The following is a 14,984-nucleotide window of genomic DNA, read 5'->3' as shown; positions in this document are numbered from 1 at the left end:
TTAAAATTTTATTTATTTATTTATTTGTGACAGACAGGGCTTCACTATGCAGCCTGGAACTCTCTGTGTAGACCAGACTAGTCCCAAACTCTACTTGCCTCTGCTCTCCAGATGCTAGGACTAAAGGCAAACACCATTATGCCCCATCAGTAAAATGTATTCCTTTATACATTTTCTTCTCAAAGCTCTGTTAGCCAGGCAGCACAAGCCTGTAATCTCAGCCCTCAGGAGGCAGAGGCAGGCAGATTTAAAGTGAGTTAAAGTTCAGTCTGGTCTACAGAGGGAGTTCCAGGACAGTCAGAGCTACAGAGAATCCCTGTCTCAAAAAACCAAAACAACAACAACAACAACCCCCAAATCCTAAACATCTTATCACCATTTAACGCCTGATTTCTAGATGATGATTAGGTGAGGTAATGGAACATAAGTCAGGTCCAGTGGGAAACTGCCTGAACAGCAGTGACAGAAAGGAGGTGGGAATCAAGCACAGGAACTCCAGCTCTTACAGACTTGGTGTGCCCTGATCAGTAGATAGTGCAGACTCATCCATTCCCTTCAGGTTCACTGTCTTCTGTAGAGACATTCCCACGGGTTCCCTTTCTACCCCAGAGCCTACCAAAGCCTAGTTGCAAGCTCCTCTATGCTTCTGTGACCCCCCTCCCCCTTTATCTGCTTCTGGCCTGGGTATCAATGCACTGAAACTGCTCATTTGTTCCCACTAAAGTTCTTTTTTTAAAGATTTATTTATTTATTATGTATAGTGTTCTGTCTGCATGTAACCCTTCAAGGCCAGGAGAGAGCACCAGAAAAGAGCACCAGAGATCTCATTTCAGTTCCCATGTGGTTGCTGGGAATTGAACTCAGGACCTCTGGAAGACCAGCTAGTATTCTTAACCACTGAGCCATCTCTCCAGTCCCCCACCCCCTACTAAAGTTCTTAGATGGCAAAACATCTGCCTAGTTCACCGAGCTCATCTTCTCTGTCCCAGGCATTGCTCAGCACTTTGGGGCTCTCCAGCTGAGACTTTGTCTTATCCAATTTTCACTAAAAAGGTGTAAAATGGGCTTTGGAAACCTCAAAGCCTCCCCCTAGCAATCCAGCTCCTCCAAAAAGGCCACACCTCCTAATCCTTCCCACACAGTTCCAGAAACTGGGGACCAAGTGTTCAAGCATATGAGCCTGTGGGGTCATTGTCATTCAGACCCCCACAGGTCCTATCCAACTATTGAGCAACATGCCCAGACTTCCATGTTCCAAGAAATTTTCACTGTTATTCTTATTCTCTCTCTCCCTCCCTTTCTCCTCCTCCTGTGTGTGTGTGTGTGTGTGTGTGTGTGTGTGTGTGTGTGTGTGTGCACGCTCACAGGGATTAGACTCAGGGCCTAGACGTGGGCTTTCCATCAAGCCACTCTAACCTCACCACCCTTAAAAGAAACCAAACAAAAAACAAAACAAAGAGACAAAAAACAAAAAAACAACTTTTTATTTTGAAATAAGGTCTTCCTGGAATGGTCTTGAACTCCTGACCCTTGTATCTCATTCAGTCTCTTGAGTAGCTCAGATACAGACTTGTGTCAAGCCTGATCTTTAGCCTCAGGGAAACAAGCAAGAAGCTTACCCTTGTTGTATTGTGTGTTATACGGTAGTTTACAGGACATCTGGCTAGGCTGTTTGAAAGAACAAATGGGGCACTTCCAGGATACCTTAAAGGAAGTTGGTTGAAGTTGAGAAGTTGTGCAGGTGAAAGGGCTTGCTGGGGGAAAGGATGTGAGTGCTAAACGAGTTCTGCTGAAAGAGAAAATGAGAACTAGAACCTAAATTTTTAAAATTCCAGGGTTTGACGGGAAACATCTGGGTGAGAGTGGCCTAAGGACCCTTGGACAGATGTGAGACCTAAGGCAGACAGCAAGACCTAGGGGAGCACAATTACTTGGTCTGAGCAACCCAGAAGAGTCAGGCCAGACACATGTACTCAAAGACATAACACTCAAAGCATCAAAGAAACCCTTGTTCTTATGGTGTCTCTTGCTGGATTCGAATACTTGCCTTGAATCAGAAACTCAGAGCGAACCCACAGACAATTTTAGTGCCAGAGCCTGCAGCAGCACCTCGATCCCGGAACTACAACTCCCATGTGCACAGTGCAGCACGAGCTTTAACCCGGGATAAACTACAGTCCCCAGAATGCTTTGGTAGAGGCGGCGGGGGCGTGGCAACGTCTGCGGCGAGGGAACGTTAAATTTGAAATTTGGCGGTTTAGGCGTGATGGGGCGTGAGGTGGCTGCTTTGCTACCGAGTTGGATGCACGCTTTTGTCTAGGAGCACGGAGAGAAGTCTCTGCAACTCCAGGGCCAGCTGAAGGTTGAGGAAGGAAGGCCAGATAGTCGGCACCTAGGGGAGAAAGTTTTGCGGACGGGCGTGAGCAAGAACCGGGAATGCAGGATGGCGGCGGCGCGGAAGGAAGGGCTTGCAGCGAGGTGAGGACCGGAGTCAAGCTGCTGCAGCTGGGTGCTTGCTTGGTGGGCGACGGGAGGATCGCAGAAGTCGGGAAAGAGCAGGCCCTCCCGAGGCACCTACCTGATGGCATGGAGCCCTACATCCAGCCGCGGGGCAAAAGTGGGAGAGCTTGGAATTTGCCTTGAGATCTGAGTCTGCAACTCCTTTCAGCTGTTTTGTTTGACCTTGAACGTACCTTATATGGGAGTCATGTAGATCCTAACGCTGCTGTAAAGTAACTGCTTTCAATTAATAGGTGTTTCATTATGCCAGTCGCACAGGGACCTAAAAAGCAGAACATTTGCTGTTTTCCCTCGTATATAAAAATACAGAGTAGGTTTTCTAGGTTAGAACTTAATATGCATTTTAATTATGGAATCCATGATAGCTGAGTCATTGCCGGGTCATAAGTTTTTCATTCATGTAACATAAAGTATTGACCACCACATGAACACTGAAGGTTGACAGTAAAAGACACAACATCCAGCCCTTGTGAAGTTCTGGGGAGGAATGGAGATGGGGGAAACAATGAATAAGATACATTTAAAATGAGAAAAGTAGATAGCAATCAGTATTAAAAGATATATATGGTTGTGAGCCTAGCCTTTAACGGCTGAGCTATCCCTCCAGCCAGCCCTGTATTAAAAGGTGTGCAAGAGGTGACAGGAATTTTGCAGTTTCTGAAAAGTTTGGCTCTAAGGTCCTGGGTTTGTTCCCTAGCACTGATAGGGAAAAAAAGATTTGAACAGATGAGATGGTATTTGGATCAAAACTAGAACTAGTCATGGACATGGCTCTGCAGATGGAGTTGATTACTACCAAGACTGAGGACCTCAGTTTGGTCCCTAGGACCTCCACATCCACATGGTGAAAGGAGAGAACGACTTCGAAAAGTTGTGCTCTGACCTCCATTTGCTGTCTGCCATGCCTGCGCTCACACACACACACACCATTTTTTTTTTTTTTTTCAAAGAGCTAATTATGTACATGTTATAGAAATGTAGCAGGGGAAGCTGCTACTGGCATGCTGGTTGTCACTGGAGCTCCATGAACCTAGACATAGACAATAGGAGTTAAGGTGAGTGTGGGCTGCAGAAATGGTTCAGCCATGAAAGGTTAGGCTGACGACCAAAATGTCAAGGTGAGTATGCAAGCACAGTAATGACTGGGCTTTCCATTTGATGGTGATGGAAAATCACAAGGAGGTATTGGCACAGCAATGATCTGACCTCCATTTAAGAGGGATTTATCGGTGTGTAGTCTTGATGGAGACCCACAGACCAGTGAAGACTTCGTTGCACTAACCTAGGCCAGAGAAAGGGGTAGTTGAGCAAGACTGAAGACAGTGCTGACATTGAGAAGTGGGTTCTGGATTTTTTTTTTTTTTTTTTTTTTTTTTTTTTTTTTTAAAGACAGGGTTTCACAACACACTACACAGCACTAGCTGGCCTCAATCTCCTAAGTGCTGGAACTAAAGGCTTGGGCCATCGTGCCTGGTTTCTATTTCTCTGTTCTATTTATTTATTTATCTTTGGTTTTTTGAGAGAGGTAACCCTGGCTGTCCTGAAACTCTCGCTTTGTAGACCAAGCTGACCTGGAACTCGCAGAGATCTGCCTGCCTCTGCCTCCTGAGTGCTGGGATTAAAGGCATTCACCACCACTGCCCAGGTTATTTTGTTTTAAATTGAAAGTTAATACATGGCATATTAGTCTGACTAACACTAATTTCAGATTACACCATATTGTGCCTGTTAGATATAAAACTGCCAGCTTAAAAAAATTCTACTTTGCTAAATTTATGATGCTTTTAAAAAATTATTTTTTCTGGCTTTAACTTTATTCACATAATATTGTCAACAATGCCCTTGCCAAGTTCTCTCTTCTGTTAGGCACAAACTTGGAAACTAAGTAGTAAGCTCAGAAGCTCAAGAGAATAATAATGCTACCAGTGTTCCAGCCCTCTGCATCCAACCCGAAGGTCACAGAAACGCACCTGTTGGAAGGTGGTGACAGCCTAGTACTATAACACCGTTGGTGTCAGGTCACTTCCGTTTCTTGTTTGCAGTGAAGCCATGTCCCTGGAGGGAGATGAGTGGGAGCTGAGTAAAGAAAACGTACAACCCTTACGTCATGGGCGGATCATGTCCACGCTTCAAGGGGCTTTGGCACAACAGGAATCAGCCTGTAACACTACTCTTCAGCAGCAGAAAAGGTATGTGGTATAACTATCAGGGTCCAACTTGTTGCTGTGGTAGAGAGCATGGGTGTGAAACTGTAGAAAGCCCCAAGGAATTCTCTGATTGCAAACTTTTTAAAAGATTTATTTATTTATTTATTTAGGTTTTTGAGACATGGTTTCTTTATAGCACTGGCTGTCTTGGAACTCACTTTGTAGACCAGTCTGCCTTCAAATTCACAGATATCAGCCCCTTCTGAATCCCAAATGCTGGGATTAAAGGCGTGTGCCACCAACGCCTGGTGATTGTAAGCTTTTTAATTGGATGAGACCTTGTTTATTTCAGGATAAAATGGAATGTGTAGTCATACTCCATTCCTTAGATCTTTGAAAGCGGTGATTTTGCTGTGGAGGCATAGTATTCTGTTCTTATTTTAGACTTGTTTTGTTTTGAGACAGGGTTACTTTGTAGCCCTGGCTGGCCTAGAACTCACTGTGTAGGTTGAGACAGGCTTTGAACTCACAAGGGCTGAGATTACAGCATGTGCCCAGTGGTATTTTATTTCTTCCTAATGATTGTTCCTGGCGCCTGCATTGATCCTGTACATAGTTCTCTACTTGTCTGACTGGTGTTGGCCCTGATGTGTTTCATCCCAGTCTCTGCACTCAGCTGTACTTTCATAGCTACATTGACAACTCTTGCCTTTTCAATGTCTATTCGCTGTAACTGCAGACAGTCCCAAGCTTGAGAAAATTCAGCTAATGATACTCATTTGATAGAAGCCATACTTTGAATTTTGATCTTTTCAAGGATGAGGAATATGCAGTAGGACTGCTTTGAGATAGATGCCTGGTGGTTGTAAAGTGACCCATGTCTGAGGCTGAGCCATATGCAAGTTGTGGTATCTAGCAGGATAAATGTATTATTTATTGTACTTTAACCTAGGGTATTTTCTTTTTCTCTTCCTTTTGAGTTTGTTTTATTTATTAATTATTGTGGTTGAATCTTTTCATCAGGACCCCCTGGTCCTCACTAATGACACAGAGACTTATTAATTACAAAAATCTCAGCTGTAGGTTAGTCTTTACTAACTAGCTCTTACCACTTTAACTCATCTCTATTACTCTACTACATATTGCCTTGTGACTCCTGACTCCTGGCTTTACCTGTCCTTCAGCATGTCTTGCTCCTGGTGACTCCTCCTTTCCTCTTCCCAGTGTCCTGTGTCTGATTGTCCCGTCTGCCTATCCCTCCTGCCTAGCTAGTGGCAGTTTAGCTTTTTATTAAACCAATAAGGAGGAACCTTGGCAAAGACACATCTTCACAAAAAGATTATTACACAAGTATTTATTTATTTGTGACAGGCTATTTCTGTGTACCCCTAGCTGTCCTAGGCACTCACTCTGTAGACCAGGCTGGCCTCAAATTCACAGATCCTCTTGCCTTTGCCTCCTGAGTGCTGGAATTAAAGGCTTGGGCCACCACCGCCTGCCTACCTAGGGTATTTTCAACAGTGACAAGTTTAACTGGATTAGTTTTCTGTCAAGATAAGCCACTTTGCCTACTCTGGAGTTTTGTTTGTTTGTGGCAGGGCCTCGCTCTGTAGCCTGGGCTGGCCTTAACTTGTGGTCACCTCCTGCAGTCTCCCAGGTGATGGGCTTGCAGGTGTGTCGGCACGCCCAGCTTATTGTATATACATATTTTATATAAATAAAATTTTATATAAATAAAATCGATAGGTCTTTGTTTTGTTTTGTTTTTTAACTCTTTTGGCTCTTTACTCTTTGGGGGCCCACCACTCAGCCCCACACATGAAGATTTATTCTTTCATGTGAATGCCTGGCCTTAGCTTGGCTTGTTTCTAGCTAGCTCTTCTTAATTATCCCATTTACCTTTTGCCTCTGGGCTTTTATCTTTCTCTATTCTATATACCTTTACTTCTTGCGCATTCCATGGCTTGCTGGGTGGCTCAGTGCCTGGACCCTGATGCCCTCCTCTCCTCCTTTTCTCTGCTCCTTGATCTTTTCATCTCAATTTCTCCTCCTGTTTATTCTCTCTGCCTGCAGCCCCGCCTCCGTCTCTGGCCTGCTTGACTATTGGCCAGTCAGCTATTTATTAGACAATCAGGTGTTTTAGGCAGATAAATTAACACAGCTTCACAGAGTTAAACAAATGGGACATAAAAGAATGCAGCACATCTTTGCATCATTAAAACAAATATTCCACAGCATAAACAATGTAACACATCTTCAAGTAATATCCCACAACATAGAATCACATGGATCTTTCATTTAGTGTAATTTTGAGTACTTTTCATGTTGCATATATCAGTAGGCTATCCCTTTTTACAGCTCTGTTTGATGTTCACCAGTTGTTGGACATTTTGGTTCGTTCTTCAGTGCTTTGTAAATCAAGCTGGCCTGGGTATTTGACAAGGCTTTTTTCAGACATATTCCTCACCCCTCCCCTTTGGATGGAATTGTTGGATCATAGAGTCTCTTAAACCCAGGACCACAAAGGCAGGTGATCTACTGGAAATCTTTCTTTGATGTATTGTGGTTGTTTCCTAGTTCCTACCCTGATTTTCACCTCTTAAAACCTTTACTGGCGCCCAGCCTGGTCCTTTGAAACAACAAAATGTAACAATTATCCCAATTATTCTATTATTAATAAAAACTTGGGAGTCAGCTAGTAGGGTGTGAACCTAGTAGATCCAAAAAGTGACAGAGAAGAGTCCAGCTGACCGTCTGTGCTTTTCCAAGATCAAGAAAGGCTGATGAAACTTCTAAACCCCGCTTCCTTCCTCCCTGTGTCTCTCCCCGTCTGAGTCTACCAGAAAGCCTCTGGTTGGTTTTGTTCAGCTGAGCATGAACTCTGTCCTCTGAGTCAAGGTTCAGTTTATTGACGGCTTTTGGGGACAGTGAACAAATCTCTTGCAACAATAAAACACCTTTACTGTCTGTCCTTGGCAAGTACCACACCTGTTTTGTATTGTTGTTTTTCCCCCCACTTTGGCTTTTTTATGAGGAGTATAATTATTTTGTATCAGAAACTGTTTTGTTTGTTTATTTCTTGTTTTTAGGCAGAACTTCCCCAAATATCCTAAGCCGTTCTTGAACTTACTCTGGTAGCCCAGACTGACCCTGAACTTGTAGGATTTTGGCCTCAGCCTGTATTGTGTTATCATAGACATATGACACTTTGGCTATTTTATGTCACTGGGCCTCATCTTGGTTTTACTTTGTTTTGTTTTTTATGATTTATTTATTTCTTGAATGTGTGGAGGTCAGATGTCAACATGTAGGAATCTGTTCTCTTTTTCTACCATGTGGGTTCTAGGAACCCAGCTCATGTCCTCAGGCTCAGCGGTGAGTGTGCTTGTCCACTGAGCTTTTCTCCAGCCAGTGGGCTCGCTCTTGTGTGTGTCTTGTGCAAGCAACCACAGCTGCTGTGCATGGTCATGTCCAGGACACTGTTTTATGATGCTTCCCTCCATCCGCCATCTCTTAGAATCTTGCCACCCCCTCATCTGTGTTGTCCCTGAGCCTGGGAGAGGGTGATGCATATATTTCCCTAATTAGGCTGAGCACTCGATGGTGACTGGTTCTTAGCACTTTGATCAGTTAGGAATCTACCTTCATTGTCCCACCACAAAAACAAGCATCACTAACCAAGACTGATACATAGTCCCTCTTGGGCACCTATACTTATATGCATATATCCACACATACACAAACACAACTAAAAATAACTTTAAAAAATATAAACAAACCTAATAGGTAGTATTCATTTTACATGTGAAGAAACTGAAAACAGAGAAGTAACTGTCGTTGTCTAAACTAACGACTGCTAGAGTTGGGTTTTGTTTTACTTTTAATAAGCTCTCATGGAGCACCCCTGGCTGGCCTGGAACTCACTATGTAAATCAAGCTAGCCTCAAACTGAGTGCTGGGATTAGAGGAGGCCTACAACACCACACCTGGCTTAGAATTATTCTATTCTTTTTTTCTATTCTTTTTTTGTGTGTTTAAGTTTTAAATTAGTTTTAATTGAGTTATGTGTATATGTGGGTACAGGTGCCTGCTAAGGCCAGAGGCATCAGATCCCTGTAACCTGGAGTTCAAGGTGATTGTGATACACCCTATTTGTGTGCTCTGAAAGATTCTATTTTTGGAAGGGTGGGACTGGAGAGATAGCTCAGTGGTTAAGAGCACTCCCTATTCTTGTAGAGGATTCAGCTTTGTCTCCCAGCACTCATGGCTGTAAGCCATCTGTGCTCCTCTCATATTCCCTTCCAGCCTCCTTGGGCACTGTGCACATGTAGCACACATACATTCAGGCAAACACTTAGATACATAAAATAAAGCTGTAATTGTTGAGAGCCACCTGATGTGGGTGCTTGGAAACTTGGGTAGTCTGTAAGAGCAAGAGGTACACACTTGGTCTCCAATTGCTAAAACCATTTGGGAAGGATTAGGAGGCGCGTTCTTGTTGGAGGAACAGTATCAGTGGGTGTGTGCTTTGAGGTTTCTAAAGCTCACGCCAGGCCCAGTTAGCTCTCCTGGTACTTGTGGGTCAACATCATAAGCTCTTGGTCATGCGCTAGGTTATGCCTGCCTGCTGCCACGCTCCCTGCCATGATGGCCATGGACTCTAATCACCTGAAACTGTTAGCTACCAATAAACTCTTTCTTCTATTAGTTCATTTGGTCATGGTGTCTTATCACAACAGAAAAGTAACTGAGACAGCATTCAACTGCTGAGCCAGCTCTCTAATCTAAACAATATTGCATAATTGGTGTGATTTTTGTCTTCTTTTGGGTTTTTTGTTCTTTTTGTTTTTTGATCTGGCAAAGGAATCTAGGGTCTTGAGCACTGTACCACTGAGCTAAACCCCCAATCTGTTCCTTTTTTATTTAACAAATTCTCAAACTCAATTTGAAGCACTCAAGGAGTGACTAGAAGTGAGTGAGGCCTGTCCCGGCTACCGTCAGAGCTGTATGTGCTAATGTGGTCTGTTTCAATCCCAGGGCTTTTGAATCTGAAATTCGATTTTACTCTGGAAATGACCCCCTGGATGTTTGGGACAGGTGAGTACTGTATATGGAGGGAACAATAGACATGTTCACAGATGAATCTTCTGGGCCTTGTTTCTCAAGTTGAAGGTGTGGAGTGGTGAAAAGAGCAGAAAGTGTTGTGTCTTGGCGAGACAGACTTCCAGAACAGCCACAGTGGTTTTCTGAGGTGTTTGTCTTGCAGGGCTGTAGATAGAGCACAGGAATTTACACATGCCAAGGAAGGGCTGTTCTACTGAGTTAAACTCCAGTTGCCCTGAGGTGTTTGTATGTATGACATAGCTTTGAGGTGCATCTTTCAATCCTTTTCCCAGAACATCTGTTGCAAGTACTTCAAGAGAGTTTGAGAGATGGAGGCTTAGGATATGTCACTGAGGACTGCTAAAGAAACATACTTTGAATATATTAAATATTTTCTGTTGAAAACTCTAGAATAGAGGGCTAGAACAATGGCTCATCTGTTAAGAGCCCTGGCTGCACTTGTAGAGAATTGGGTTGGGTTCCCAGCTCACACTTCTGTGTAACTCTAATCCCAAGGGGGGGGTCTGATGCCCTCTTCTGGCCTCTGATGGCACTGCACACATGTGGCACATAGACACAGGCAGACAAAACCCATATACACAAATAATAAAATAAGCAAATCCAGAATGGGTCGGGTGTGGTTGCATGTGCCTTTAATCCCAGCATTCAGGAGGCAGAGGCAGGCTGATTTCTGTGAGTTGAGTGCAGCCTGGTCTACATAGCTGAATACAGGCCAGCCAGGGCTATATAATAAGACTCTATCTCAAAACAAAAGCAAAATACCCATTCAGAATGAAACTTAGAGCTAGAGCAAAAGTATATATCATTTTAAAATGTATTCTTTTCCTTTTCCTGTTCAGGTATATTAACTGGACAGAGCAGAACTATCCTCAAGGGGGGAAGGAAAGTAACATGGCAACGTTACTAGAGCGCGCTGTAGAAGCCCTACAGGGAGAGAAGCGCTATTATAGTGATCCCCGCTTCCTCAGTCTCTGGCTCAAATTGGTAAGTGGCATCTGAATTCAAATAGCAAATTGGCTTTTTCCTGTAGAGGTATTAAGAGTGAACATTTGGAAACATTTGAACCATTAAATGTACCACTGTGCATATAATCTCTTCACTTGAGAGGCTGAGGCTGGAGGGTCACAAGTTTGATGTCATTCTGGGCTACATAGTCAGATCCTGTTTTATAAAACTAACCAAAAGCCTTGAAAAAACAAAACAGATGTTAAGATTGGTAGAACATCTAAATGTACTATCATTCTTTAGTAGCTTCTATGTTTATTGTTTACAAGATTTTGTTCATTTTTATTTTATGTGAATGAGTATTTTCTTCCATGTATGTACGTGTGTTCTTGGGGAGCACTGGATCCCTTTGGAACTAGAGTTACAGATGTTTGTGAGCTCCCCTGTTGGTACTGGGAACTGAACCTGCGTCCTCTGCAAGAACAAATTCTCTTAACCACTGAGCTCACTCTGCAGCCCTGACTTCTGTGTTCAGTGAATACCTTAAATCCAGACCTGTTAGTAGAGGCCTGTAACGAACTCCTTCAGAGGATGAAGCAGGAGGATCACAGAGCAAAGGCCTGCCTGGATGATACAATGTACTTAAGGCCAACCCAGGGAAGTAAGGAAGAGAGGAATGGGGATTCTCTTATTGGTGGAGTGCTTTTGTAGTGGAAGACACCTGTTTCTGGCCCCCATGTGCACCTATACGCACTGGTACATCAGAACACATATAACACACAGGAAGAGGGAGAGCCAGCCAGACACACAGATACAGGTGGAGGCATGGTCTCACTCATAGCCCAGGCTGGCCTTGAACTCACTATTTAGACTTGAGTCCTAGGGATTATGTTGCTTCTCTCAAGCGCTAGCATTCACTGAGCAGTCACGGAAGCAGGGGAAGTGAAGTGCTGTGTGTTGTAATGGCTGTGGGGCTGTCAGGCTTGTGTAGTCCTTGGAGATACCTCTCCACCCATATACTTTTAACTGTCAGCACAGAGAGCCTGGCTTCCAACTGCCTGAAGGGCTGCTTCCTGGTTCCCAGATGTCAGTGCTCTTTGGGTATTTTCCCCATTGAAGGGTCCTGACTCACCCTAGGTCGTGTCCCCTTTCTGGGGCCTGCAACCTTGGGCTGCTTTATGTGGCAATGGAAAGGCCAGGCCTCCCCGTCTTAACTGGCAGAACCCCTTTAGGTCCTCTAGCCCTTGTGCCCTCCCTGTGGGTTGTACTTCCTGTCCTCCTGTTCCTCCTACTTTCATGCACTGCGCGCTTTAACAAGACTGACTCACAGCTCTGGTAGTTCAGGCTTAACTCTGATTTGCATTCTTTTCTAGTAGTTTATTGGTGTCGCCGTAATATCAGTCACAATAATACAAACTTTATTCTGAATGTGAATTAACTACCTATTCTAACTATTGACTTTATGTGTTAAATGACATTGAGTTATTGCTCGACAAAAATTTGAGGCCAGATGTGGTAGCTCTGTCTGTAATGCTAGCACTTAAGAGCAGAAGCAAGATATCCTGGTCCAAATGGTGAGTTCCAGGCCAGCTTGGGCTATGAATGAGACCTTCCCCCCCACACCAAATAAATAAATAAATATTATGCTTATATGTATATATATAAAGAATACAGTAAAATCAATTTTTCTTATGGCCAGGAAATGTAGAAATATGTTAAAACATTTATAGTATGAAATTTCTATTTTTCCTCTTTTGCTGTTAAAATTTTCTTCACTATACCTGATTACATAGTTCCTTAAATACAGCCTTCACCAAATCTTGCCTTTGCTTTTAACTCTCGGCACAGAATATATTTACTGTCAGGGAGAAGCAGAATCAATTGAATTTACTTTTTAAGACCTGTCATGGCCTTTACTCCAGACTCCCCATCTTACCTTGCCCTGGTAGTCTGTCTTTTCTTCACTTATGCCAGACGTAAAGGGAATATTGTACTCTTCCATCCTATATCTGTTGAAAGTCCAGCTCCCTTTCCAGTCAGTTACATGTTACCTGTGTGAAGCCTTCCCTCCCCTCCCCTCCCCTCCCCTCCCCTCCCCTCCCCTCCCCTCCCCTCCCCTCCCCTCCCCCTCCCCTCCCCTCCCCTCCCCTTCCCTTCCCTTCCCTTTTTCTTGCAAATTAATCTTACTCTACTCCCTCCCTGTCTTGGGTTTTTATTCCATCCAGTATATTTTAATACCAGGATAATTATGTATAAAAAATATAATTAAATTATAAGGCCAGGCACATATTCCTCAGTGCAGGAGTTGCGTATAGTTCCCCTCGTGGTTGTTGGTGCACAGTAGGCTTTGACAAGCAAAGGAAGTTGGCTGACTGTTTCCACTCTTACTATGTTACAGGGGCATCTGTGCAATGAGCCTTTGGATTTGTACAGCTATTTACACAGCCAGGGGATTGGCGTTTCCCTTGCCCAGTTCTACATTTCATGGGCTGAAGAATACGAAGCTAGAGAAAACTTCAAGAGAGCAGACGCAGTGTTCCAGGAAGGGATTGAACGCAAGGCAGAGCCCCTGGAAAGACTGCAGTCCCAGCACAGGTGGGGCTTCCCTGGAGCCTGTCTAACCTTATCGTTGTCTTAGGCAACTCAGTTCCAGAAATCACAAATTCTTCCTCCTAATGGCCATGGTTGTTCCCGGGTCAGTTCAGCCTGGAGTCCTTTGTGGTGCTGTTTTAGTCTGTCTCCTACGTGTCCTGCTGGGCTAGTGTGAGACTTGAGCAGTGGATTGGGTCATAGTTCAGTTCTCATAGCATTTTCTGTGTGCATAGCTCAGGAGTGAGTTTAGGGGCATTACGAGTTCCCAGTCTTCAGTACTCCTCTCTAGGATTCTTCTAGTAGTTTTTGGCCCTCAGAATCCCCTGTTCCCGTTCCTTTAGACAAGAAGATAAGGGTTTCTCAAAGAGTTGTAGGTTTCCCAAATCGCCATCATAGGAGTTCACAGCATAAGAGAAACAGAAGAAACAGAACAGAAAACAGCCAGCACAGGATGTCTGCTCCACACTCCCACAGTTCTTTGCCTTTGTTAACCCTCTGGAGGCATGGGTTTCTCTTTTTATGTGTTTAGTTTTAAATTGAAGTGAAGGAGGGGAGAGAGACTGCGACGCTTTGCTGTGTCCTAGCGAGCATCTACAATCTATTTACTTTTTTGTTCTTCCAGTGTACTTTAAAATTGTAGCAGGAACCACAGAGAAGTTTTGTTTTCAAGGTTTCTGCCAGCCGTACTAAAGTCAGATGCTGTGCTGAATGTAAACTCATTTCATATGTGTAAGAAAAAAACTGCATGGGGTGGATGTGTCAGGGTACTAGGGGTAGGTGAAGGGCATTTGGGTATTTATTCACTCTATACAATTCTGCAATTTTCATTTTTAATTTTCTAATACAAGTTGCTGAGAAACTATGAATTCTACCAATTTTCTAGTCTTAGCTGATGCTCGGGTCAACCTGATGAGGGTATTTACATATTTTTCAACAGACACTGAGTCACCCTGGCCCGGATGTCCTTGTGTCTAGAGTTGCTCCCCTTATTCCTAGAGAACGTGTTTCCTGAGGATACTTGTGTGCTGTGTTGTCTAGTCTGGGTTTTGTTGTGTGAGAACTGGTCATGGTCACTTCAGTTAAAGCCGATTGTTCTTTGTCATGCTTCAGACAATTCCAGGCTCGAGCATCTCGACAAGCTCTCTTGGCACTTGAGAATGAGGAGGAGGAGGTCTTGGGGTCTTCTGTACCACAGAGAAGCACACTAGCTGAACTGAAGAGCAGAGGGAAAAAGATGGCCAAAGCACCCATCAACCGCGTCGGAGGTGCCCTGAAGGGTGAGCTTGTTTTATTATTTTGGATCGACCGTAGTCTCTTGTGGTGGGCAGATTATGTAAGAAGGCAACACATAAGTATACATGTGGGCGCTGCCCTAGTTTTCTGAATACTAGGTAGCAAAAGAAAAACCAGCTAATGTCACAGGATGCAGGTAAGCCAAAGGTGGCAGTTTTGTGTTGTGACTGTGAGTAAACCTGATATTTGAGATATGTCATTTTCCAAGTGTTGTTTTTGAAAGAAGATATGTAGCAATATAGTAGGTATTCTCAAAATAAAGCTTAAATGCATTAAAGCCTTAGAGAATACCGTTAATGTAGTTAAGAATATCTTACTGGTAGTGCATTGCCTTTAGTTCCAGCACTTGGGAGGCAGAAGCAG

At 43.7% G+C, this 14,984-nt stretch overlaps 1 protein-coding gene across 1 annotated transcript in view; it reads left to right on the top strand.

Annotated features, from left to right (window-relative positions):
- Positions 1-2,376: 2,376 nt before the first annotated feature.
- Positions 2,377-14,984, top strand: part of Bub1b (BUB1 mitotic checkpoint serine/threonine kinase B) — a 42,359-nt gene continuing 29,751 nt past the window's right edge. The window contains exons 1-6 of the mRNA XM_051183706.1: positions 2,377-2,478; positions 4,563-4,709; positions 9,705-9,764; positions 10,631-10,775; positions 13,135-13,331; positions 14,439-14,605. Coding sequence (XP_051039663.1) covers positions 2,444-2,478; positions 4,563-4,709; positions 9,705-9,764; positions 10,631-10,775; positions 13,135-13,331; positions 14,439-14,605 — 751 coding nt within the window. The 5' untranslated portion in view covers positions 2,377-2,443. The remainder of the gene's footprint in view (positions 2,479-4,562; positions 4,710-9,704; positions 9,765-10,630; positions 10,776-13,134; positions 13,332-14,438; positions 14,606-14,984) is intronic.

The sequence above is a fragment of the Phodopus roborovskii genome, unplaced genomic scaffold (genome assembly GCF_943737965.1).
Source record: "Phodopus roborovskii unplaced genomic scaffold, PHOROB, whole genome shotgun sequence".
Lineage (NCBI taxonomy): Eukaryota > Metazoa > Chordata > Mammalia > Rodentia > Cricetidae > Phodopus > Phodopus roborovskii.
The sequence above is the reverse complement of the archived record's forward strand: the minus strand, read 5'-3'. Positions and strand labels throughout refer to the sequence as shown.